This window comes from Corvus cornix, chromosome 12 (genome assembly GCF_000738735.6).
Source record: "Corvus cornix cornix isolate S_Up_H32 chromosome 12, ASM73873v5, whole genome shotgun sequence".
NCBI lineage: Eukaryota > Metazoa > Chordata > Aves > Passeriformes > Corvidae > Corvus > Corvus cornix.
Genome location: NC_046342.1, coordinates 8,562,176 through 8,589,451, shown reverse-complemented (window position 1 = coordinate 8,589,451; position 27,276 = coordinate 8,562,176). Strand labels below are relative to the sequence as shown.

At 48.1% G+C, this 27,276-nt stretch overlaps 1 protein-coding gene across 3 annotated transcripts in view; it reads right to left on the bottom strand.

Moving 5' to 3' along the window:
• Positions 1 to 14,391, bottom strand: part of FLNB (filamin B) — a 71,985-nt gene extending 57,594 nt beyond the window's left edge. Inside the window, exon 1 of one of the 3 annotated variants that reach the window (XM_039558724.1) lies at positions 13,955 to 14,391. In XM_039558724.1, the coding sequence (XP_039414658.1) occupies positions 13,955 to 14,303 (349 nt within the window). In that variant the 5' untranslated portion in view covers positions 14,304 to 14,391. The remainder of the gene's footprint in view (positions 1 to 13,954) is intronic. The other 2 variants (XM_020583726.2, XM_039558725.1) reach the window with 2 other exon arrangements.
• Positions 14,392 to 27,276: the final 12,885 nt, after the last annotated feature.

The following is a 27,276-nucleotide window of genomic DNA, read 5'->3' as shown; positions in this document are numbered from 1 at the left end:
ATACAACAAAGCTACAAATTGTCTCTGAAGCCTAAGAGTTCTGTAACCATCTCTGCAGGATTAAGGTAATCCTAAATCTTGCAGGTTACTCCAGGTCTCATCAAGGTCCAAAACCTGTCTAGTTCTTGCAAAGACCTCCCGGGACTGGCAGAAACATTAGGTGACAAGCCATTAGCGATGAGCTGTATCTCACATTACTGAAGGAACGCTACCAAGCTTCAGTGCAGGGGACAACAGGAAGGTCCACCCTCAGGCACCTCAGGCATTGCAGATGAAAGAGTTGCAAGAGACAGGGGTACAAAAAAAAAGATGCCTCAGCAAGACCAAGAAGGAACGAATAATCCAGAGGTTTCCAGACACCAGAGTGACCTCTGTGCTACTAACATCATGTTTACTCACACTGGGGGTAGGTCAAGATAGTTAGATGAAACAGCATGTAAAATATTGCCAAGATAAATGAGCCTATTCAGATAGGGCTGTCTAACATCTTTTGAGCAGCAGACGCCAGGCACAAAAGCTGCAAGGGATGGACTTTGTGAAGCCAAAACCAACACATTAGAAATTATCAGAAGTGATTACTGTTTGGGGAAATCCTTGGCCACAACATACACCAAGATTCAATTTTTCCATTTGAAACCAGAGTTGCTACACTGACTGTGAATCACTGTGCACAGGGCTGTTCAAAGGAAATCCCCATTCATGCAGCCCTGCACAGCTCAACCCATCTCCACTTCATACTGCAGCACCAAAGTACGGAGGACTGGAGCACATTTTGTGGTCGGGGGTTAGTAACACATCAGAAAGTACACTGCCAGTTCCTTTAGTTTTGCAAAAGGTTTGTGGTTTGTCTCAGTTTTGATCATCTCTGATTCTGAGCACCTAACAGCACTGCTCTGTGCAGGCTTGTTTTGAAGCATATAAGCCCAGGTACCATGTTAGAGATGCTCTGCAGCCCTCTGCAGCTTAGTGACAGAGCCATTCCAGAATGTATCAGCAGGTCAGCTATCTCTGTCCAACCATTTCCCTGAGAAGCAACAGGAAAGGTAATCAAACTCTAACATGCTCTGCTCAGTTTGGCTGGGATAGAGTGAATTTTCCTCACAGTAGCTGGAATGGGGTTGGGTTTTGGATTTGTGCTGAAAACCGTGTTGATAACACAAAGATGTTTTTGTTACTGCTGAGCAGTGCTTACACTGAGTCAAGGCATTTTCTCCCTCTCATCCCACCAGCGATTTGGCTGGAGATGCACAAGAAATTGGGAGGGGACAGCAGACCCCCAGTGACTCAAGAGATATCCTACACCGTATGGTGTCACACTCAGCACGAAACCAGAAGAAGGAAGGGGGGGAACATTTGCAGTGATGTCACCTGTCTTCCCCAGTAACCATTACATGTGATGGATAGCTGAACACCTTCCTGCCCATAGGAAGTGGTGAATAAATGCCTTATTTTGCTTTGCTTATTAAACTGTCTTCATCTCAACACATGAGTTTTCCTACTTTTACTCTTCCATTTCTCTTCCCCATCCCACTGCAGGGAAGTGAATGATTGGCTGTGTGGGGCTGAGTTGCTGGCTGAGCTTAAACTACGACAAGTGCAATTATACCCCCAGTGCATATAGGAACAGGCACTTTGAAGATACCCTCCAAATCTGAATTTCATAATTTCATTTTGACATTCAGACATAGTATTCACTCAACACAAACACACAGCACCAGAAGTAGCCCAACACCCACACACCCCAACACCAGAACTGTCTCACCAGGCCACTGCCCTTCAGCACTGCTGTGATGATGTGAAACACCCAAAATGAGCCACCATCCTGTCTTCAAGCTCCAGCCATCACCACTACACTGCCATGCGAGTGTCCATCAGGAGGGGGTGACACACAGCCAGCCTGCTTTCTGCAGCTGCACACCAAGCGACGACGAGCAGGACACAGTCACTACAAACACATGCATGGCCTGGAAGGCACTGCTGCTTTTCCATGACCATTATGAAGGTGTCTTCAAGCTTCTGTGTGTAAGCCAGCTAGACTAAATTCCCCATGAGCTTTCACACACAGACCTCTATCCTCCCCTTCCACTGGAAACCACGAATACCCCTCTCCAAGAAGGAATGGGGTCACTTTCTTCTTGGAACACCAATTCTTAAATAAAAAAATATTCAGTGTTGTGCAGCTGCATCTTGAAGGAAAAATGCTCTCCCCTCTTTCTGGGGAAAGAATGAGGTTTGAACGCATTTTTGTATGCTTGTGCAACGCAGCCGTAAACACGCTTCCATCTGCACATTACACACAGCTCTCTCCTGCACCGTGTCGATTTGAGCCCTGTGTGTTTAACATCCCACACAGGACAGCGCTGTGTTTATACGGTTTCAGCTACAAGCCGCTAACATAAGGAATAGACACTTGGCTTGAGGCCCAGGTAATTCATCCAACTGTGGCAGCCACTATCAGACAGACCTCTTTTGAGAGGAGCTTTCATGAGTGGGAACACGGTGGTGAATCTGCAGAGGCACAGTCTGCACGGGTGGTCTCCAAGCACCTTAAAGAGGACCATCTGGGATTAATGGTACAGCTTGAGCACACATTAGCCCCAGCTGTGCGATACCCGCTCATGCAGACCACATACCCCTGCCTCCCACTCAAATTCATTCCCTGCACAGCAAAGCTTTGCTTCAAATGTGTGAGTTCTGCATGGCCCTGAGTAGTCCAAGTCCCATCTCACCCTAGCTGCCATGGGCTGGCCAGCCCCAGAGCTACTCTCCTGCCCTGTGGGTCCTATGCCACACCAGGGCTCTGCTCAGGGGCCATCCTCCCGCTCTCCTAGAAAGCGGCAGAGGCAGCTCTGCTCATTTGACACCATTAGCCTAATCCAACTTTGTCAGGAGCTGCTCAGCCGTAACAGGTTCTGGCTGCTAACAGAGTTTCCAAACTAGCCAGTGCTCAAAGGGATACTACCTTTACTCTCCAGAGGCTGGACTTTTAAGTTCTCCAACTAAAGGCTTCACACAAGCCTTTCCAAACTTCATAAGCTTGCAGATCTCTTCCTAGTCTTCAGGGACAGCACTTCACCACACACATGCTGACCAAGAAGGGTGCAGGCAATTACCCAAATCATCCCCCAGCTGCAAGATCCCATTTTTAATCTGTAGTCTCACATTGTTCACATTTGCAAGCCTATTGTATTTCACATTTTTAACACAACACTAAAAATAGAGAGCACTGGCTCTAGGGGCAATTTTTCTAGAGCTGGAATAGTTGCAGCAACTTCACAAGCTATGCTGCTCTGTCTGATCTCCCATACCTCTTTCAGTTACCTATCAGGTTTGGTGCAGTGTTAGACAATGCCACTTGTTAGCAATTCCTCCATTTCACTGTGAAAAATGTTTACTGGCATACTATTACCTCCATCCAGACACAACAAGAGCCCCACAGGTGTTTATCTTACTTCCCAGAGGAAGTCTGGGCTGCTTCTTTCAGCTTCTACATTTGAGCTTGGATACTCTTGCTAACCAGGTACTGCTCCAGAAGTTTGAGTTACTTTTCTTACAGGTAAAGTAAGAAGTATTCTGCAGCTTGTTAAAGCCTATGTTTAAGTAATCAAGCTGGTTAATTAAAATATTGAGCTTCCTCTGCCTTAGGCAGTGCTTTCAACCAATAGCTGCAGCACTATGTGTGAAGCAGTTCATTTCTTCTCTTTGCAATTAAAACATTTCAAAGGGACATAGTTTTCTTCAGTTATTTATCTATATCAGAAGAAATACTTCTTTACTCAAACACTGAACTCAGAGCTAAGCTACAAAAGCACAGCAAAATTTGAAGTAGCTTTGTTTAAGTAGGGTTTTATGCCACTAACTTCAGAGGGCTTCACTCTGAGTCAAGAGTCATTCAGCAGAGCTTTCCACCCAGGAAATCGCTGACATCTCCACCATTTACAGGGCCTGAACTAGCAGTTCCTCACTCAAGTCTGCTGCTCCTGGTGCTTTCACAGCAAAGCAAACCTCCTCCATGAGATAAGCCTTGCAGAGTAGCTCCAAACTGCTTTCTTCTAGAAAGCAGTACATTGGGATATACTCCAGTGAGAATCCCAGTGGCAATGCAGTTAATTCTCTGGGGCAAGGTCTTTGCAATAACCTTGTCCAGGGCATTGCGCATGCTCCTATCCCTGTAACGGCAGATGTCTGCAAGTCATTAGCATGCTCAGCAATGCTCACTGAGCAGCCACGGATCATCCAGTGTGACAGCACCAAGGGCAGTCCCGGTGTACTCCCACTGCTGTTACAGTGGCTATGAGCTGAATGCAATCAGGGTTTCTTCACTCATGTTTTTGGAGAGAAGCTGGACCACTAGAAGACTATCTCAGGCTCTTTTTGGATGCAAAAAACATAACTGACCACCTGGGAGCTGCACCTGCTTCCACATGGCTCTGGGGAGCACCAGGGCACATGGCAGCTTGGGGATCTGCAGGCACTCCTGGGTCACCTGACTTTGCAGCCTCCCACCAAGCAGACAACTCGCTTGGTCTTTGGCACCTTGACTGAGCTGGCAATCCCTGCTCCTGCTCAGCACTCAGGTTAGGCCAGAGAAGTCCTATTAGTACAGGAGCTGGTTTATCAACACGCAGCAACCTCTGCCAGCTGGGGTCTTCTCCAAAGCAGCTGTATTGGGCTATGGCAAGTTACCCTCCTCCCTCTGGCCACCCACATTTGATGTTGTTGTTCAGGTGTCCAGCCCACATGCTGCATCCTCTGTTAAGAGCATTGAGCTCATCAGTCAGCACTAAATAGCACAGGAATACATAATCACAAAGTACTGAGAGCATTAAGACAACACCACTATAGAGGGTCCTGCAGTCCCAGTTTAAAAGCCTCCATGTCTTTGTCCTGGCTTCTGACAGCCAGCACTGGTGAGCTCAGGCTGTGGCACCAGAAGTCATTGCCCTTTCAAGTGTCACCACAAATTTTCCTGGCAGTCACCAGCCTAGTTTTTCTACTTCTTCAAAGCTGCATTTTTACTACATGTCTAAAACAGTTACCAAAAGAAATAATCCCCAGAGACAACTAAAACTGTTTCTATTTGACTTTTAATTAGATCACTGATCTTGTTCTAGCGGTTACATGAGCTATCGGATATTTGCATGCAACCACACTGGTAATCAACAGCCGGAACAAAGCTGAAACAACACTATTAACATCCCAAGTCTTCCCACAAACAGTATTTTAAGTCTGCTCAGACACCAAGTTGTCCCCCACAAGGAAATTTGATAACAAGCTATATCCAAGCAAGTGACAACTGCTCAGAGTCACTGCAACTAGAGTGACACCAGCGAACAGCAGCCCTTCACGAACATCCAGGCGCTGGAGGAGGCTTAAAGATGCCTAGACTTCAGATTACTTGGGAGACCAACAAGCAGAATTACTTCTAGTCTTGCAGCAAAACCCAACAGAAATTCACTGTCTAGCTGTGATGGTGAGGTAACCTGTGATATCTTGCACCATTCAAGATGACAGACACCAATTCTGTTTAGCAAGCCAGCATTTCCTGTTCTGTAGCAAGGATCAAAAGCAGAGAAAAATCCAAGATTTGCGTCTCACACCATGACAGATACAAGGTGTATTTATTATACTGCCAGTTCCCAGCATGGAAGATGCATCAAAAACAAATGCAGGACCTTGTACATACATCCCAGGCCAGGCTCTTTGCTCCTGTAGTCTGAGACCAGGGAAACCTGCTCCTATCACTCACCTTGTAACAAAGGGAAGATCTGCAAAAAGGTAAAGCTCACCTCCAAGATGTACTCATCAGTGTTTTAGCATTGAGACTTAAACTAGTTCCAAGACCTGGCTTGCCAGTATTTGCCTACGGAAAGTCCACTAAAACTGCTGTACCTACTACTGCAAGGTTGTTGAGAGAAAAGGGAATGCAAAACAGTTAATTACACCAATTAAAGGAAACACAGATAGAGCAAGTTAGCATCTAGCCGAGGGGAACAGTATTTCCTTTTCTGTGTTTGAATAACCTTCAAATGCACATATCATGGGTGTTTGCTCAGCACAGCTCTGTACACTGTGCCTTGTGCTGCGGGGCCCCAGAGCAGACGAGTACACAGCACAGCTCACCAGTTGCTCATTTTGGGCCCACCAACCACGACAGTGCCCTTTAATATAGGCTCACAAATACAGAATACATTGTCTCCTTACAAGAGAGGCCACAGACAAATCAAAACCAGTAGGCAGCCACAAGCACACAGGGTAGCCCAAAACTGCCGTGGGCTGTGAGCTGCAGAGGAGAGCAGCCACCAGCTTCCTACTCCCAGGTCAGGCTGGGGCAGGCCCCAGGCCCAGACATGCTCACAGCACCAATGCAAAGGATAGGAGTTGGCATTTCAGAGCACCATGTAATAGCTCAGCCCAGAGCACATCACACAGGTTTCAGTACAAAAAGCTGAACCCCCAGATTTCAGCACAAAAAGTGTGTGGAAGCACACCAGCTGTGGGCTAGCAGTTGCCTCCAGTGCCTTCAGCTCCTGCGCTGCAGCAGAGCAGCCATGCAGAGGGCTGTGGCCAGTGTCACAAACACCTGCACCCCACCCAGACAAGCAGGAGGCAGCAAGAGCCACCCCAGCAGCATGGGGAGAGCAGAGGGCAGCTGACAGACTCTACTCAGCACAGCCATGTGCCACACCATGCCAGAACCACGCACAGCAATACAACACTGGGACGTGCTGCTGTGACAGCCATTGCCCAATTTGCCCCTCTCAGCAGGCAGACTGTGTGCCAGCGTGGCAGTCTGTGCCCACCTCGCCCTTAAGAGGACCCATCATTTGGGAACTGTGCTGCCACGAAGCCTGGCCAGCTCATGCCAGAGTAATTCAATGCTCTGACAAATAAATGCGTCATGAATTACAGCATGGCCTGAAGCAAGGGAGAAGGAGCCACAGCCCATGATGTCATTGCAGCCCACAGTAATTTTTGTGCTGTTACTGGGTAACGCTGGCAGGAGAGTTCATGCAACCTGCTGCTGCTGTTAGAAGAAAACAGCTTGCCCCTTTGTAAGAAAGGCTCCAGCCTGGATGGTCAAAGCTCTGCCACTATCAACTCACCAGCCTGATCAGTAAAACTTGCTACATTTCAGTGACCCAGAGAAATTAATTCTGAAGTATCTGCTGAATTTATGCTTTAAAGTAAGAGACTGCTTCTGTATTTATTGATTCCTTCCCATTAGATGAGTTGTCTACTTCTACAGGTTGTAAGGAAAAGCAGAGGACCGTCACCTCAGAGTAACCAGTAATCATCCCACTAGTAACCAGACAGCGCAGCTGCTTGTGTGGCCACTCAGACACTTCAGAGGGACATGGCTGCTGTCTTTCAAGGGCAGTATCAGCAGGAGGCCCAAACAACTTCAACCCATCACACCAGGGGAGACAGGATTCAGCTGCTCCACCCTCTGCCCACTCCCAGGCAGCCCAGGGCAGTGTCTTCTGCCTTACCACAAAGGAGGATGTGCCAGGCAACCCTTGCTTCCCCAGGAACTTGGGCAAAGCTTCATTTGGCTGCTGTTTTGAAGAGGCCTAGCTTGTTTTCACTAACACAAAAAATCCAGTTTATTCTTGCAGTGGTTGTATCCCAGTTGCCATGTACAAGCACAGTAGAAACTAGACATTGCATACATCTATGTATACACTATGGATGCTAGACTTCAACTGCTGACAGCAGAATAGTGCTTACACAAGGAATTGCAATCCATTAGGTGAACCCAAAGCCCACCACAGCAGATCCAATCCTCACTGTGATGTACCAGATATTATGTAGGCATTTTCAAAATTCAAGGTTAGTTGTAGGAGGGACAGAGCCAAGGGAGGCTCACAGACAGGTTAGAGACCACATCAGAGCCCAGAGAACCATCTGGTTGAGATACAGCATACACTTACTAGAGGGCTTTTGAGTACAGAACTGGGATTTATCTCCTAATGATGACCTAGAAGAAAGTCCTCCCTACTAGATTACAGAGCACTAGCTCTTCCTCAGGAGGAACACAAACAGGCAGGAGTGCAACTACACAAACTTTTGCCTTGTGGGGAAAGAAAATCTGTGCCAAGTCCCCAGAAGCAGTACCTACGGGGAAAAACTCACTAGAGTTTCATTGCACAAATCCAAATAAACAGGCAGAGCTTGCTTAGCCCATTGCACAGAACCTCAGATCTCAGTTGACTCAACTCTGAACCCGAGGTCAAGTTCCCAGGAAGAGCAGGGGTAGCGCTAGCAACCCCACCCGGTGGGTGGTTGCAAGAGGGTGGGTGAGTATCCACTTTTACCACACACACAGACAGACAACTACAGCAATCAAGAAAAGATACAGAAGCGGCTAGCACAAGTTTCACAGGCACAATATTTTCATGAAACTGCTACTCTTACTCCTCCAAACACAATGTAAAGATACCGTTCCACCACCACCACTCCTTGACCATTAGCAGGAATTCAGCCCACAAGCAGCTAAGCAGTGCCATATAGTGAAGGCTGTAGCAGACTGCTCAGATCTACTTGCAAGGGTAGGTAGTGCCTTCCCTTAGTCTTTTCTACATTTATTTTGGGTTGGATTCTTCCTGCAACAGTTAACATTCAGCTACACAGCATTTCCTTCCTCTGGAAGAGACACACTTGGTATATCTGATTCCGTTTTTTCTTGCCACATCCAAGTTGATTGCAGCTACCCACCATGTGCACCCATCACTACTGTGGTGCACTCTTCTCCCCGTGGGTGGGTACTCTAGGACATGACTCACAGTACTATCAGAGGACACACAAAAAGCAAGAAAACCCCTACAGTTTGTCTACAGAAAGCCTGGCTACCTCACCAACAGCCAGAGTCAGGGTCAATGCTTTGTAAGCAAGAGCCACTGTCACAGGCTCTTCAGGCACACTGGTACCACACCAGACAGAGCCAAACACCAGGGCACTGAGCTCTGTGTCTTTTTCACTGTGATGACTTACAAGTTAAGTGCCATGTTCATGAGCTCACTATCATGCCAGACAGTAAAGGAAGACAGGGCCACCTGATGCTGGTGGCAGGACCTGGCAAATGTCACAGTACAGCAGAGGTTTGTTCACTTCAGCATCACCTGCAACACACTTCAACTCTGTGTGCTTGCTAAACATGCATTAGCAGCCTAAACTTAGCAGACCCTTGTTCAGGACCCGAACTAGCTGCTCATCGAAGTCTGTTTCTGAGAGAAAGAGAGAAAACAGAATTCCTCTGCAGGCCTGGGGGATTCAGAGACCATTGTTTTACTTCCCATTGCTTGGAGCAGACACAGAACAATGCTGGCAACATAGCAGCATGACCACACACAAGGCTAACCACATTCTTAGATTACAGTTGTAGGCTAGAAAAGAGTTATCCTAATCCGTTTAAACATCCCCATGTAAGTCAATACAGGACATGGCATTAGAATATGGAGCAGTTAAGATTTCAGTCCATCTTGAATAGCTGGCATAGCCTCCAGTGCCTTAAATGAAAAAGCTGTTTAGCACATTAGTCTAACTGGCCCCAAGTAATTTTACCAAAGTTTGATCACTTTACAAGTTTCCGCTCATATGTAAAAGAATGCAAGAACAGTCTGTGTAAGCTACCTTAAAGTTTCCTGTAACTTGGAACTCATAGTTCAGGCAAAGGCACTTTTTCATTAGACCAGCAGTCCAACTACTGAAACAGAAGGTCCTGAGGAGACCAAGCACCCTCCAAAGCTGAAGCCACCTCCAGCAGAGAGGTCCACTGCCAGTCTATCAAAAATTATTTTCAAGGGGAAGGATTAAGTGTCATATTTCCAAGAAGCAGAAATCTGCTTCCAAGACACACTGGATATTTTCCAGAAAACAGCCTCCAGGGAAGTCACACATAAGTGGCAGACAAAATGCAAGTGTATTTTGACTACCTCCTTATGATGTGTTAATAGAACATTGAGTGAGACAGAAGAACCCTTAAATGTACACAGGCTGAAAACACATTTTCTTTTTTCAGTTTTCAAGCACCTAGCTCTAAGCGTTACAGGACAACACATTTACTGTTTTACAAGAGACTAGTTTTCCCTCTAGAAATGTACGGTTTACTTTGTCAGTCTTAAGTGTATCAACAGCCTAGGGAAGAAAGCTGGGTTTCAACTACTTTCCTAAAATAAGATTTCTTTAAGGTCCTCAGACTCATAAGTCAAGATACTTTCACCTTTAGCACCCTACAGGCCACAGTGTGTGCATCAAGTACTTGGTTATTAACCAAAACCGCACCCAATACACAGGTTAGGATTGGTCAGTACTCCTGCAGCTGGGATATGCCAAGACCACCAAACTCTCCATGAGGCAAGTACCAACAGACCATGATTATAACACCATCCTCTCCTCACCCATCTCCTTCCTGGGATAGCTTAACTCCCTGCAAGCACTGCAGCAGGGCACAGGACCACCACAAAGACAAACCTGTAAACAAATCACACAACTGTAGCCAAGGCCAGCACCGGATCCTACTGCCACAGCAGCAGATGTGCCACTGCCCATCCATTTACTTGCACGGCCACTTGACATCCTGATGCTGCGAGGCAAGCCAGGTCAGCTCACTTACCTGGTGAAAGTGCAACCTGGCAGAGAAACCACATTTTTCAGCTTGCTCAATCTGACTGTAGCAGCCTAAGACTGAAGTTTTACCCAACAAGGCAGCTTGGCACCCATCCTGCCTCTACCAGTGACATGAGGCTGCTGGGTGAGCAGTGGCCGTGAGAACATTGCCAAACAGGCATGGAGCAGCATCAGAGTATGCAACTAGGACCTGCTGGCTGCAAGCTTGGGTGCAACTTGGCAGGTCTCACTCCAAAACCATTTGCCAGGTCTCACCCCAAAACCATTCAGCCACCCAACTCCTCTGTTTCTAAACTACATCAGTTGACTCCTATAGCAAATTACCAGAGTTTCTAGGGACAAGCTCGGTGCCAAATTAGATTCAATTCCCCTCCCTTCTCTGCTAAGCAATCTGTAGAGTTGATCAGCCCCTTCAGCCAAGAGCAAAGCCCTTGTGCTCTACATTCCTGGCATCCTACTCCCAGTGCCTGTCATGCAGCATGCCACTCAGCACCCAGGAATTTGCAATTATCTCAGTCTAGCAGACAAGGAAAAAAGCTAGACTTAACACTTGTTAACACTTGAGCAGCACAGCAGCCACCTCATGTTGAGCAGAAGGCTCTGTGAAGTCACCTACTCTCACAGCAGCTTTTTCAGCACATTCACTCCCATCTTTGCTGGATGGCACAAAGCACCTATGTGCTTCATGGCCTTCTTTACAGTAGATCATACATGCAGTCAATTTTGCATTGCAGTGAAGACACTTCACGCCTAGAAGAAAAGCTTCCTGAAACTAGCAAAAGACTTTGAGCAGAGACTAAACAAGGGGTAACCACAGCAGGAGAGATTGGGCTGCTGATGTGCATCCAGAAAGCTTTGTGGTCAAACACTGTGTATAGGCAGACTTATTTTATATGGACAAACATTGAATGCCAAAAGCTTGCTACTGAAAAGGTTTTAAAATGTGGTTGTAGTACAGCAGCAGTAGCTGAGCCATAATACATGGCTTCCAAAATGTTCCTGGAAGTTAAATAATAACTGGAACAGGCACTGCATCCACTTAGCAGAGGTCTGATGGCATTATTAACGCCAGAAATCCAGCAGGCGCAGCTGTCAGGTTTTCCCAGTTGATTTGGCTCAGAGTTGGCCCTAAACACCCCAGGCCCTAAAGGCCAACCTGATCATAAAAGTTCTCTACCTAAAGCCTTGACTAGTTTCTTTTTTTTCACTTTAGCTCCACGGCCTGCAATGGACCTGGTTTTGTTCAGCAGCACAAAAAAGAGTAACCAGTAGAAACAAAAGGAAAGTCTCAAGTTCTTCAGAACCTGCAGGGAAAAACACACCGGGGCAGGTAGTGATTCCAGCAGATGCTGCACCTGCAGGAGAGGTGCTGAGAGCTTCAGCCCTTCAACCCAGCAGAGCACTGCAAGGCTCATTCAGAAAGTCTTTCTTGGAAAGGGCATTCAGAATGTTTTTTCAGGACAGGCTCAGTTTATCCAGGACTGTACAGTAAGGCTCCTGTGCTACTCCCTTGGCTCCAGCTCAGGTGGCAGAGCACTGATGGAGCTGTACACCCCTTCATGCAGAGGCTGGGATATGCAAAAGCATTAGCAATCACAGTCATTCCATTCTCTCAAAGCTTCAAGTTTTCCCAGGTTTTGGGGTTTTAAAATTTTATTTGTTTTTTTAATAGCCAACACAATGCAAGTAAGCTGTAAAAACAAATATACATGTCTTAAATGATTACAGCCACCCTGCAGCTCAGCCTAACCATGTAAAGGAGCTGTGCTGCTGCAGCAGCATTTCTAGAAAGGAAGTCACTGAAAGCCAGACCTGACTGGAATAGCCTTGATCTCCCAAACCCGTCACCCTCGGGAAGTTCCACAGACAAATAGGAAGGCAGCTGGAGCAACAACATTTTTCTAGGGAAAACAATACAATAGGAGGGGATTGCTGGTCTGGTGTTGGAGCTAGTTCCAGCAGCTGCCACAGAAAGGTGAGCTCTGATATTAGCAAAAGCTCAGCCCAGGAATCAGCAGCTGCAATTTGAACCCCACTGAGTGCAAAGGGAATCCATCTCTAAGTAAATAATTAGCACCAGCTTCATTCCCAGCTGCAAATACATGAGCTGTTTTGCCCAGGGAGGACAATCAGCCACTCGGGACCAACAGTTCTCACTTCTTGTCCAAAGCTGCTTTTACACACTAGTAGAGAGGGACAAGAGGGTACCTAGCTACAGGTTTCCAAAGAGGGCCAGGTCTCCCCCAAACCGGAGAAGTTTCTATTTTCTTGCTATTGTAGCTAAAGCCTTTGAAAAAAAACAGCTTTCACCTTGGCCAAGTGTTTTAGACAACTGAGGAGAGCTGCACTCACCCAAATTCAGCTGTGCAATTCATCGAGGCCAGAGTAATCAGGAAGCAGTAGTTAGAGTTATCTGGCAAAGAACTAGAAAAGGCATTCACATTCCTTCCCAGAGATCTCAGGCATTCAGATTACTGCTTTACAGACTAAGCTGTGGCCACACCTGAGCTATCCCCCAAACGGTCACCAAATGCATTCCTGAGGGATCATCCGCAATCCGGCGTTCATACCAGCAGCTTTCTCTCCAAACCACCAGTTATCAACTGCACGCTCCAGTATGACACGGGCAGGCATATCTCATACCAGCCTGGGTGGCAGTAGCTCAAAGCACCCCTTGCCTGGGCTTAGCAGGGTTCCTTGAACGTTTCCTGCCGTAACCTACCGCAGCAGAAAGATTGTGGAGAAAGCGCAATCCTGTTCAAAAGCTGCAACTATGCTTAGGCAAGCATCAGTGCTAATCTGAACGCTGGCATCATCTACTGGACTGTGGTGAGCAAAGTCTCCCCACTCTCCTATACTACCTACAGCTGCAGCTATTTCCGCACAGCCGCTCGAGTCTGGCTCCAGCACCCTGCCAGAGCCCAGGTACGCCCGGCTAGGGCGACATCGTCCCAGCCGCATACTCCTGCCAGGCTGCTGGAGGGGTCAGTGCCTGGGGGAACTGGCTGCACGGGGAGAGAACACGCTCTGGCACTAGGTTTCTTCAGGAAAGACCTGAAAGCAAAGCCTCACTTATGAAGTAGTGACCAAGAGGGACGCTGAGAAGTACAGGAGCTCACTGCCAGCCCCGACAGCCGGGCTGTGAGGCAGCCCCACAGCACACACAGCTCTTTAAAGATAGAAGCAGCAGAAGCCACGCAGCTTCCGAGCCCGCAGCCCCCATTGCCCTGAGCCCCGTCACGGTTCCACCAGGCAAAGGTCCAGCGCAGGAAAAAAAACAATAAAATGAAAAAACAACAAAACCACCCGCCGGAGACGCACTCACCGATGGAGACCAGCTTGATGCTCTCCCGCTCCAGGAACTCGAGGGCCACCGAGACGTTCTCCAGCTGCATCTGGCGGAAGGTGGGCCGCTGGTGGTACTTGCGGTACATGCGCTTCTGGCTGAGCACCTCCAGCAGAGCGATCAGCCGCAGCCCGTCGCTCAGGTCATGCTGCAGGTTGCCAATGCGCTTGTTGACGCAGCGCAGGTGCTCGTTGCACCAGCGGGTGAAGGTGTTCTGCTGGATCCGCTTCCAAGGCGCGTCCTCCGCCAGGTCCTTCTCGGTGGCCGGCATCTCGCCGTCAGGATCGGCCGCTCTCCGCGCGCCCTGACCCCGCGCCTGCGTGCTCATGGCCAGCCCCGCTCCGCCTCCTCGATCCGCTGCGCTCCGCCCGCGCCCCGCCTGGCCGCGCCCGCCCGCCTGCGGGGAGGAGGGAGAGAGTGAAGAGCGCGGCGCTCAGCGGCCGCACCGCTCCTTTCCCTGCTCTCGCGCCCGCTTCTCTTGCTGCCGCTGCCTCCCCCGCTGCCCCGACCCGCCCGCTCTGCGCCGCTCCTTCCCGGCTCTATGCGGCCTCGCGCCGCCGCCCGGCCTTTATCTGCTGGGAGCGGCACGCCCTCCGCCGAATCAACCCCGCGCCCCGCCGCACCGGCCCGTGGGGGCCGGCCTGGGCTGGGCTGGGCTGGCAGAGCCCCCGACGGAATGGGGGCCACGCTGGGCCCACACTCACCTGGCCGAGGTGCCGGGCGGGGCCGGGGCGCGGCCCCGGGGCACGGGCAGGAGCACAGCTGGCCTGGCGATAGTGCCCGGCCGGCGTGTAGCCCCCTCGCCCCACAGACAAATGAAACCGCAATAGAAACAGGAGCGCAGACCCCGACCCACCCGCACACCCCTATGACAGCCGCACTCAGGCGACACAGGTCAGGCCGCCAGCCGTCCGCGGGTGGATGCAGCCACGGGTGGGTGACCCCTCGCTGGGCCTGCAGAACTGTGTAGGGGGCCGGCAGAGCCCGGGCTTTGGGCTGGGGGGATTTGATTCTGCACAGCCCGCGCCGGGAGAGGCTGGGGGTGCTTACACGAGATGCGATGTGGCAAAGGGACAGCAACCTCTGTGCCGACACACACGATTTTATCGGCCATTTGAAGATTATAGAAACTTCTAAAAGCAGTCAATTAAGGTTCGAATTCTTGGGGGGTTCTGTGCTTTCCCCCTACTTTAGTGACTGATTTCCTGGCGCGCCACTCCCTGCTGACACACAAGACTGTGACTTGCTGCTGACTCATTTGACGACAGCAGTCAATAGAACTACTCCAGCTGCCTTGCTGCATGCTGAATCTTTGCAGGTCGCCGAGACATCTCATGACACTTACTGGGTCAATGATAGCTGCGGTGAGGTGTCCCTGCGTGACGTACCCCGAGGGAAGCCTGTGCCCACCCGCTCACCCTCCTCCTGGGTCCAATCCTGCACGCACTTACGGTCTTGGCTTTGCTACCAGGAGCTGCTCCACCGATTCAAGCGAAGTGTGTGTATGTCTACTTATTTACATCAAGGCTGCCACGCTGAAAGGTGCAGAACTCTGTCAGATAAAACAGATCCATTAAAACACAATCAATAAAGTCTTATTTTATTAAATTACTATAGCTATTCTCAGCTAGAAAATTAGAACACAGATTTTCAATTATTTTCTTTCAAGGGTGTTATTCTAATGCCTCCACTAAACCATGACACTGTGGTTTCTCTCCAGTGACCTAATAGATCCTTCCCCCGGACTAAGTTATATTAGATGCATTTGTTGACAATAAATTAAGAAGGAAGCAAATATGAAGATGAGGGAAAGTGGGAGTTATATCTAAGCTTCCATTGTTTCCCAATCAGCATTGTCTCCTGTTTGAAATCAAAGAAATCAGAGATCAGATTTACTATACTGAAATGTTGAGGTGTATCTCATGGCACAGCAGCCACTTCAAATTACTGAGCCAAGCAGCAGGAAGGATTCAAATAAAAACTGACATTAAGTGAGAGCTTTAATTCACAGAGCAAAAGCAGTGACAGGGCATAGAGATGCTGCAACCAGGGCAGGTTGTGCCTCTGTGAGCAGCTCTCTGCTGTCAGCGCAGGCTTGTCCAACCCAGGGGAAAGCAACCTCGAAACATGGAGCTGAGGCTTTTCTCAAGGGCTTTTCTCCCATCATCCTATACTTCATCTTTTAATAGATACTAATTGCTTATTGACTTTGGCCTGGGTTGGGACTCCTTAGCAACCATTCCACATCCGGATTAGCTGATTGCTTATAATATTTTAATTTCCGTTCCTTTTCACTCCCACACCTAGTAATGCACACTCTTTAATATCATTTTGTGCCCGTGCCATACTGAAAGTTGAAGCTTCAGACGTTTTTTTTCTATAACAAAGACAGTGAATAGGAATTACATAGGAAAAAGATAGAATTAGTATTAGGACCTCTATTTTTAACTTACATATTTACTAAAAATTTTCAATAAAAGTAATTTTTTCCATAGACCCAGCAAAGCAAAATTTCATCCCATGCTCTGCACACATAAGGACAGCAGTTTCATTGAGTGGTTTTCCACCATTTCATCCATCCATCCATCCATCCATCCATCCATCCATCCATCCATCCATCCCATCAGAAGCACTCAGGCACAAAACCAGATGTGAAGTGCTCAGCAAAGCTCTGGCATGGACATGCAAACCCAGCTCACCCTGTCAGACTCAGGACAAGGGCAGTGGCACAGTCAGGGCTGCTGCTGTTGGGACCATGCAGGGTTGATGGGGTGCTGGTGGTCTGGATGCAGCAACCCATGTTGCAGCTGCCCTTCCCTGTACATCACAGGGCTTTTAATCAGAATTCAGCCTTTTGCATCCTGACTGCTTTCATGATTATTGGGAAACAAAGACTGCTTTATGGCAAGAGAATGAAAAAAGCAAAATAATTTCTGCTCTGAGGAACAGATCTTGTTTCGTTCCTTTCTTCCCAGTCACAGATGACCCTTGCAGCTATGGTCTGATCAACATTTCTGGTTGACTGGTGGCAAAGAGGGGCAGCCCCTGCATGCACCCCCTCGCCTGCACGGGTGACTGAGATCAGGAGAGGTGCTCTGTCTGGGACCTGCCTGGCCACAAGTGTGATATCCGGCTGTGGCAGCAACTGCAAGGCTGGGCATCAATGCCTTGTCTCATCTACTGATGAGAGAGTCCCTCTGTACTGCTCTGTGATCGGATTCTTATGGGGGTCACATTTGACCTGAAAAACTGCATTTCCTTTGAAATGAAGTTGGAAGACACTTTAACACAAATGAACACGTGTTTCAAGTTTCATCAAGAGACAGAGAAGTAAAGACAAGCTAACCTATGAATCTGTACTTGCTGGAATACCATCTTGGTACTGTATATTATTACAAATGAACTAATGTATGCCTTGCAGAAATACCTTATGTGCATATTTATATGGGTAGATATTTGTGTGGATGTATGTATATAGGCAGAAAGGGAGGCAGATTTCAATACTGTGCTCTGGGGTGGATACTTTTTTCTTTTCATTTGTCCTGTATGTCAAGGATCTTTCCATCCCGTTCTTCCTTTACTTGCTAGAGGCAGATACAAGGAAGGAAGAACACTGTCATTGCTTTCTTGGTTCTCTTTAAGCAGTTGTAAAAACACAGCAATGATTTTTTTCCACTGTTTTAAAAATAGGCTTCCTCTATGGTAATTCACTGCAAGGCTGAATTAAAAAAAAAAACAAAAACAATTTAATTCAGCAGCAGAGGGCTTCCACTGCCACATACTCACTGTTTTATCATGGAACTGCTCAGTATATTTTGTGTTCGAAAATACAGCCTTGACAAATGGAATAAATTGTAAGGGCAATTCATTATGGCATACTCTATTTTTAGCAAAAAGTTACTGCAGAATGTCTCTCAAACCAGAATATGGCATTAAGCTCTCTGAACTCACAGGGAGTTGCTTTGCTGGCAGGAATAAAAAAAAAATTAGGAGCACAGTTTAAACTGTAAAGGTAAATAAAAGTTGGCTGGCCTTTGCAGGTATGTTGCTGCTCTTTTTGGGATCATTGACAATCCTTAATGGAAATTTAATCTCATTTATCATATCTTTGGGGGCCCTGGAATGGTACCATGGGACTCCATGGTGGACACTTGCCATTAGTTTTTTTGGAGCATATTAACAGCAGAGGGAAATGGCAGCTCTAACACCGGCTGTTTCATTGAGGAAAGGTCTGTTGAAGCCTGGTTGTGCAAAAGCAGAAGGGTGTGGGGAGCGGCGGCATGGGCCCTCACTGACATCAGCGAACAGGCAGCGCATGATGGGGTGACTAATGAAGTCAGGTCTGTTTCAGGGTAATCAACTTATAACAGTCTCATGTGATGATATGTTCTTGGATTACTCCAAGTCATGGGCCATACATGAGAGATCCCGGCCATTTGGGACACTGTACATGCTCTCTGCTTGACGCATTGTTCAGCAACAGCTTGCTTTGATTGTAAGAGGACAAGAATCGGAATTAATCTCAACTGTTAATCCAACATCTGCACACTTTGCTTAGAGCAGGAATCGGCCATGGCTGAGGATTCAGGCTGAGTCTTCGCAGGTAGAAGGACTTTTCTCTGCCCCTGGAAGGTTGTGGTTTAACTATCACCTCAGAGAATCTGTGCAACAGAAATGTCACCTTTTAAAGATTTCAGTGGTGCTGCTAATACACAAGGAGCAATGATTTTTTTTTTTCCCACACTACAATTAACCCCACACAAGTGACTTTGAAGATGCGTCATGTCTCAGCAGAAATGTGTGGGGAAAAGCCAGCAGGATGCCTCCATCTTTTCCAAAGGTTTCTGTCAAAGAGGCAGCACACTGAGGGTTTGTACCCTGCGGCTGTCAAAACTTGTGAGTTGTCAAGGCAATGGCTTGGAAAAAGAATAACTGGGCCACGGGCTATAGCACCCGGGTAGCTTTAGAAATAAATCAGGAGATTTTAAATATTTATAATTTTTTGGCACATAATAGCCTTATCCAAACACAGGACAGCATTGTGCATTAAAACAAAAGCCGTGCATAACAAATGCCATAAAATAAATTCTAGCACATTCAAGCCAGTGTGCAGATGCTAATCCTCACATCCCCGTGGGGCAGCTCATCCTCTAACCCAGCATCCAGCCAGTAACACTAAAGATCCAGCAGCTGAGGCTCACAGTAGTTAAAGGTTTGCTTTTTCAGAAGCCGCAGGCACCATAACTCGATGGGATTTCATGACTAAGTGACCATAAATGGCATTGCCGCACAGTTGGCAGCACCGAGCCTGGCTCAGCATCACAGCTGGGTCCTCCCAGCCTCCCGTGTCAAAGGTTTCCAAACACACCACACATCTCCTTCACCCATTACCTATTTACTGGGTTCTGCAAGACAATAGAAGTGTTTCTTCTCAATTGATGAAGTCGTCATTAAACCTCTCCTTTCGTTACCATGATCTCTACCAAGCAAAGCCAAACCCAGACAAGCTGTTCAAGTCAAAGCATGAATCAAATGGATTGCATCATATGGATTGCATTTTCCTTATTCAGCAGCTCTATGGAAGGCAAAGAAGCTCTGCATTATACAGATATTGGCTAGGACCTTTGATACAACTTGTTCTGAGTTTTTCCATCTTCTGTTTCCTGCTCTGTTATCCAAGGAAGACAGCAATATGAGAGCCTGCAGCAGCAGTTCAGTCCAAATTGGACAGAGGGATGTCTTTAGGCAGAGAAATCTCTAGAAGTATGCTGAAAAATATAGCTTGTTCTGGAATTTGTATTGAAATTTATCATTCGAAGGTCTATTCAAGCAACAGTTGCTTCTAGTAGCAGTTGTGTCTGGGGCAATTTTCATCTCTCTGTGTCTGGAAGAACATGTTTTTTCTTCTGCACAGAGTTCTTGCTGCATTATATGTATGTATATATATGTCTTACTGCATTATATATGTATCCAGAAGCTGAAACTGGTGCCAAAAGCAGCCATCCATCTGGCAAACACAGTGTTTTGCCAGAACTTACAGTGCTGCTTTTGCCTTGGGTCCCAGGGAGACTCACAGCTGGAATTTAAACCTCTGGTTTTGACACAGGCTGTAAACAGCCCAAGAGCAAGGCTGCTTGTGCTTTCTGCTATCCTGAAATCAGAGGAGACAACTAAACTGAAATCCATCTAGCACATACTGGAAAAGCAAGGACAGGGCATTCCCTGGGAGTGTCTCATGCAGGAATTCACCTAATTTATTTGTCCAAAATACCCTTGCTGCTTGTTCCCATGTAAATGTTGTGAAGTTCATCTCTTTTTCTTGGTTCATCTGTTTTTCTGACTGATAAACTGCTGCAGGGGGTTTAATTTTACTTCTGATTTGTGAAGTTGATTTTAAATGAAAAAACATATATTCACAGCCATGTATAAGCATCTCTCTTTCCTAAATCCAAACAAAGTTGTGTTGGTACCTGAGGACAATGCCTGGCAGTGCAAATGTCCCCACAGCAGTGCCTGCTCTCAGCCAGAACCCCCACCGAGCACCAGGAATGCGGCGATGGCTGCGCTGTGGGTGTCCGAGCGAAACATAGCTTACCCAAATAAATGTGACTTGACATATCAAACATGAAGTTGAAAAATAATTTGAAATAGCAGCTCATTTTTAAAATAACTCAGGATCTGATTTCATGACCTGGGAAGTCAGATCCTATACAAACCCACACAATGCTCCAGTGTGCAGCTAATCAGGGTTTCCTGCCCCTAGCAGATACCGCAGGCACGGGCCTCATTAGACATTTTCTGTGCTTACTTCCAACCTTACCTACTGCTTGTGTTTGCACTCAGAGTAACCAGAGCTCTCTTCCTAAGATGATACACCCATTTTTCTCAGGGTTTGAATTTCTTTGCTTGTGCTTTTACTCCATGAGTTGGAGCTTGCAGGAATGATGGTGTAAAGTTGGAATTAAGCAGCTCACATCTGCCAGAGCTCATGGACTGCACAGAATTCCAAGTGTTCCCCAGTTAGTCTTCAGGAGCTGTTTTAACCTGAGATACAGATGAATAGTTGTGTTTGACTGCAGAGGAGCGGCCAAGCTCCTCCTTGGGACAGCTGGATGTAGCGTAGGAAGGAACGCTTTCCAGGGGAACAGGGTATATTTTTTAAACAAACCAAAACTCTTCTGTGTGACATAAACAAAATTGTTGACCCGTGTCCAGTGAAAGGGAGAGGTTGTTTGGCTCTCCTGGCACATGCCCCAGGATGCAGCAGTGGGGTGAGAATGCCAGTGCACAGAGTGAGTGAAAACACAACATCCCAGCTATTTCAGAGGAAAGGCGTGACACTGCGGTGCTCGGTTCTACCGTCCCCACTGCAGTGTTGTCATGATGGTGAATAATCAACACCAAAAGCATTTTAAGTGGATTTGCTTTCTGCAAAAGGCTGAAGTCATACTCTTTTCTCTTTTTTAAACATTCCCACAAAAATATTCCCAGACAGAAATCTTGCATAAAAGAAGACTTAAGTCTACTGACTCATTTGAAAGCTGCTTTATTAGCCCCTACATGGGCTGATAAGCCTTGCCTGGTGCATAAGGACACAAGGGCTGTGCATTGTTCTGCTGCTCAGCTCAGTGCAGTGCTAGCAGCCTGGGCTTGATCCAGCCAAGCAATTAGAGAATTTAACTTCCTCCATAAATGCTTGTACGTGTGAGGCCATGTGTTCGGGGGCATTCCTCTACTCAAAAGGAATCTAACGTTTTAAACATGTTGCAGAAACAGAAGGAATGGCAGAGGCCTCTGTGGACAGCATCACATTGATTTGGGTGAGAATTAGGAATAATAAAAGGCAGAAGAAAAGCACTTGGACCTGGCCAGCAGTCACCAGCTTAAAGCCACCCTTCCCCCTGTGTAGCTGTTAGTCAGTTCTGCTATTAGTGAGTATATTGCAGCATAACAATGTCCTGCAGCTGAGCTCTGCCCAGCAACACCCTCAAAGAGGAAAGGCGGGTGTGTGGGTGCAAGAAGCACCAGCTGGGGGAAAAGGGCAGGGTGTTGCCGTTGTCCCAGAACAAATGGAAGACACCACCCCAGGGTGGGCAGGAGGAAAGTGGCAGTTTGAAAAATCCTGGGCTGTGTGTTCCCTGCATGAACTAGGGGGCTGGCTGTATGGGGACAGCTCGGTAAGGGTTTGTCCAAAGAAACCGGAGTTCTCAGATGGGAGAAAACAGGGCAGGAAGAAAGCTGAATAGATCACCCACCCCATGGCACAATCACTGCCTTACCAATTCCTAGGATCTTCTCTGGCCATATACTTTCCCTAAAAATGTGAGATTCCTCTTGGGAGATCCTCACTCTGCTCTGGCTCAACCTTTGGCTTATAGGGCAAAACTTGAAATTCCCAGGTTCCTGCTTTTCTCAAAATGATGATTCCTGGATTTTGTGAAGCAGGCCCAAAATCATACGCTAATGGGAGAAGATGGCATCAGAAAGGTGTTACTGGTGGAGCTAGCTGGGCAGCTGGCACCTCTTGCTCCTTGTGTGCCTCATAGTCCTGAAATGGGAGATAATATTGAGAGTGAGCCCAGTCACAAGCTGTCTAATTGAAAAGGACCAAAAAGTAAAAATAGATCCTTTTCAAACTATGTATTTCAAAGGGCAATTCAGCCACTGCAGCAGCTGGCATTGCACTGCACATCAGCCATCTGGTACGGCACTCCAAGCAAGGAACATTGTCCTTGTACGCATTGTCACTTCCCTACAGGTTAAAACAGCAACCAAGAGCCTGGTATGACACAGAGGGGAAAAACAGAGCCCTGCCAAGCCCAGTCCTACTAATCAGAGTGAGCAAGAGCCAAATGTAACAGGGGGACAGAGTTGGGGCATGGTTTGAGACCCCTTTTTTGAGGGTGGTCGCTGTGCCTTAGTTCCGGCTGCCCCATTGCTGCAATACTGGTAGAGAAGAGGGAGGGAAGAGTGATTTATAGATAGAGCAGCCCAGGTAAGTGGTTTTATCTTTATAGCCCTGGTGATAACAGAGTTTGCAGCAGGATGGAGGTGATCTGATCCAGCTGGGGCTAGTTGTGCTATGTGGGAGCCCCATGGGGGCCTGGCAGTGAGGATGTCACCAGTGCAGGGCTGCAGGACCTCTGCAAAGCTCAGGGTTATCACCACTGCCCTCTCAGAGGCACTGGCTGTTTGCACAGGCACAGCATGGTGGCCGCCCAGGTACCTCTGGGGGCCCTTGTTTGCTTTTGGCTTCTCTGAGACTCAAGCCTGGGGAGGGAGATGGCAGCAGCTCCTTTAGGGACCAGAAACAGCCCCCAGCTTGCAAGATGCACTAAGAGGGCCAGGTGCACCCACAAGGAGTCTCCTTCTCCTGCCTCCTGCACAGCAGTTGTCTTCTGGACATATCTCCCCTTTGTTGAACTTTGTATGTAAAACTCTTCCTCTGTTCTGCACGGACTTTAGTCCCTTTGGCACAGCCATCGCTGGCTGGCAAGCAGCTGGTATGACTGCATCTTAAAGCATGGGGCTGAGTGGGGCACATGCCAGCACACCTGTGTTATCTCTCTGGGAGCAGTAGGTGAGAAGACTCCAAGTGAGAGGCTTCGATCCTGTGGGAAAAACACTAATCTGGCTGTTAACACACTGGGGCTGCTGGTGCTCACCTGGCACAGGTACCGTGGCCAGCCACAGCCCAGAGCCTGGGAGCTCCATACAGACAGATGAGCCATTCCCGGTCCTGTGACAGGCTGGTTTGGCCCCACAGGAGCCTTCCTCCTGCTCCTTCGCCAGCCTTGGCAGTGGTGTGCTGAGTTTTCTGCGGTTCTCACAGCAACCGCAAATTTTCCTTCTGCAAAGCAGAAATCTTCTCCCAGGTTCCTTGACAGCAGCAAATATCCAGTAGCAAAGTGGCAGGGGGTGATGAAGCAGCTGCAAACTGGTTAAATACAACTGGAGAACGGCTTCGTTGTCTGAGGGGGCGGCAGGCCGGTTTCCCTTCCCGGCAGATCCAGCCGCTCTGACAGCTCCTAGGAACACTGATGAAGTGGGCAGGGGGTCCCTGTGGGCACAGCCCGGCTCCATGCCCGCGGCTCCATCCCCGCCGCGCCCTCACAGCGAACCGCCCCCTCAAAGCCCTTGGCACTGCTGCCCCCTGCCGGCCCGCGCAGCCCCGCCTGGCCCGGCCCTCACGGCGGCCCCGCCGCTCCCGGCACCGGACAAGCCCCAGCAAAACGCCTTATTGGTTTAATTTGATAAAAATCCCTGCAAAAAAAAAACCCGCGGCGGTGCAGTCATAGAGCCATAGAATCGCTTAGGCTGGAAAATCCCTCTAAGATCACCAAGTCCAACCATTAACCCAGCACTGCCGAGCTACCACTAAATCCATGTTCCTCAGTGCCCCAACTACGTGGCTTTTAAGCACTTCCAGGAATGGTGATTCCACCACTGACCTAGACCACCCGTTCCAGTGTTTGACAATGCTTTTGGTGAAGAAATTTTCCTTAATATCCAATCTAAACCTTCCCAGGTCCAACATAAGGCTGTTTCCTCTTGTCCTATTACTTGTTACCTGGGAGAAGAGCCCAACCCTCACCTGGCTACAATCTCCTTTCAGGTGTTGTAGAGCCATAAGGTCCCCCCTGAGCCTCCTTTTCTCCAGGCTAAACACCCCCAGCTACTCCCAAGGAGACTTGTGCTCCAGCCCCTTCCCCAGCTCTGTTGCCCTTCTCTGGACACACTCCAGCACCTCAGTGTCTTTTGTGTAGTGAGGGGCCCAAAACTGAACCCAGATTTGAGCTGTGGCATCATCAGTGCCCAGTACAGGAGGACATCCACTGCCCTGGTCCTGCTGGCCACACTATTGCTGATACAGCCAGGATGCCACTGGGCTTCTTGGCCACCTGGGTACATGCTGGCTCATGTTCAGCCGCTGTCAACCAACATTCCAGGTCCTTTTCCAATGGGCAACTTTCCAGCCACTCTGCCCCAAAATCACCCAAAGCCCGCGCAGCTGATGGGTTCATTCGTGTTCCTCAGGGCTTGAGAACCGCAGTGGTGGGGTGGGAGCAGGGAAGGGGCTGTGCTGCCCCTGCTGCAGCCTGGGAGTATCTCCTCATGCCGCAGGAATGTGGTTATGTCATGGCGAGTCCCCCACACGCCCCGCCGCTGCCTCCCAGCCGGCCGCCGGCCGACAGCTCTGGGAAGCATCGTTACTGCTGAAATGGAGGCATAAATTTCTGCTGGCAGGGCTCCTGGCTGTGAAAACTTGTAAGCCGTAACAACCTCTCACTGCGACAAAGTTATTCCGACATTTCCCATGGTCCCGGTCCCATCCCTCAGAGCTGGGGGCAGGAAGAGGGGGAAAAGGTTTTAAAAACTTTTCATTTTCCTTACGTAGTTGAGCGTTACCAGGGGCAATATTTCTGACTGTGCATGAATCCTTCCTGCTGAACTCATGGGGCATGACGCACCCACAGGAGGGGAGAGCATGCCCGAGACAAGAGTGGCTGAAATACTCTCCTGCTGAGCTGCTCTTTCTGAGGATTTGTATTTCTTTTTCCAGCTTAGAAGCTTTATTATTACAGAAAGAACATGAGATTTTTATGAGTGACTTTACAAATTAGTTTCTCAAATTGTTTGCAGCAGCACAAGAAATGTTGCAGTCATTAAAGTTCATAGAAAGTATCAAATGCTCCATCACCGCAAAGCTTTTCCTTGTGCAACAGAAACAAGGCAAAGTCGCCCCTGGCATGTTCAGACGTCTGACTCTGAAATGCTGGTCATCTCTCCACCATAGCATACAGCAACTCATCCTGCCCTTGTGCACATTGCTAGAACGAGCCCGGAGCTGAACCAGCACAAACCCAGCTACAAACATGATTTTAAAAACAAATAAGTATTTATTTCCATTCACCTCATTTAATTTGGGTTCATGCAGAAATGCTGTTCATCCAATAGTCCAAAATATGTCACGTATTAGGAGCTAAAGAGTCCAACCCAATGAATGAGTCATCACCCAGTGGATGAAATCCCATATCTTCATGGCTGCTCATAAATAAGACAAGCTCAACTTTATAGTAAGTCATAAGTAAACAATGAACTATATGAAAATCAGACTCAGCTGTGTTATAACTGCATGGGCACAGTGCCCACACAGAAATGAAAAGCGAATGTGATACCATCACCGTTTGGCATTGGAGGCTGAATTTAGGACTGAGACTCTTAAGAGGGGTTTTGATGTGTGCAGCAGGGCAGTTGGATATCCAGGCCTTTGAGGCCACTGCAGATGCCTGTTTGCAATAAACAACACATTATCCCGGCCATTAGCACTTCTGAACCTCAGATTCCAATGGGCAGATTTTCTGAAACTGTCATCTGATACCTTCTCGCAACAGCATGAAATCTCCAGGCGGTGCTCCCGTGTTCTTGCAGCTTGCTCCTGCATCAGTGCTCTCTCCTAGAGGGAAATGAAGGGCAGCAAAAAGCTGTTCCTTCACCCTGAGATGAGCATTGGTACATCCTGTGCAACCCTCATAACCATACCCTGAGTGCTGGGCTGGATTCACAGAGCTGGCTGGAGTTTTTCATTTGTTAATAACTATTTGAACCAGTGTTGTGAGAGAAGGAGGGAAACAGCAGAAAGTATTGATCAGCCTCTATCTTGTTATAAAATTAACAGCATATAAAACACAGTACTGAAATAACTGGAAGCCTGACCACACTGCAGACAGCCCAGCAGAAAGGCCAGGCAAGAGAAGCTGTGTTGATGGCACTGAGAAAGACTCTGGCTTGTGGTCATGAAGGGATCCTTCTGCAGCAGGGGCAGCTGAAGCCACCTCCAAGTCCAAGATCCATTACCCCCCCAGGGAGGGTGTCCCCAGCCACAAGCAGCTCATGGGGCTGCAGCCAGTTTTGCAGGGGCATTTACTCCAATATAAACATCCTTCTGCTCCTCAGAAAGTGTTTTGCTATCTTGTCAAAGACTCTGGGAAATGTCTCATAATTTCCTATTTGTATTCAGGTTAAGGGTGCTAGTGGGATAAAAAGAAGATCATAGGAAGCAAATCCTTGAATTTTAGGGAAACCCAGGGTGTAGCTGGATGTGACAGAGGGTAGACAAGGTTGACAATCTCAAAGGATATTCTCTTTTCACGAGACTGACACTGTGCAGGTAACCATTAATGGCAGAGCTGCTATTGCCTGAAGAAAGTGCTCCAGGGACAGGTGCCCCACAGAGGAGCCACCCTTGAAGACTTCCAGGTCTGCATGGGCTTGGTGGTACACTCTGAAGTGGAGATGTC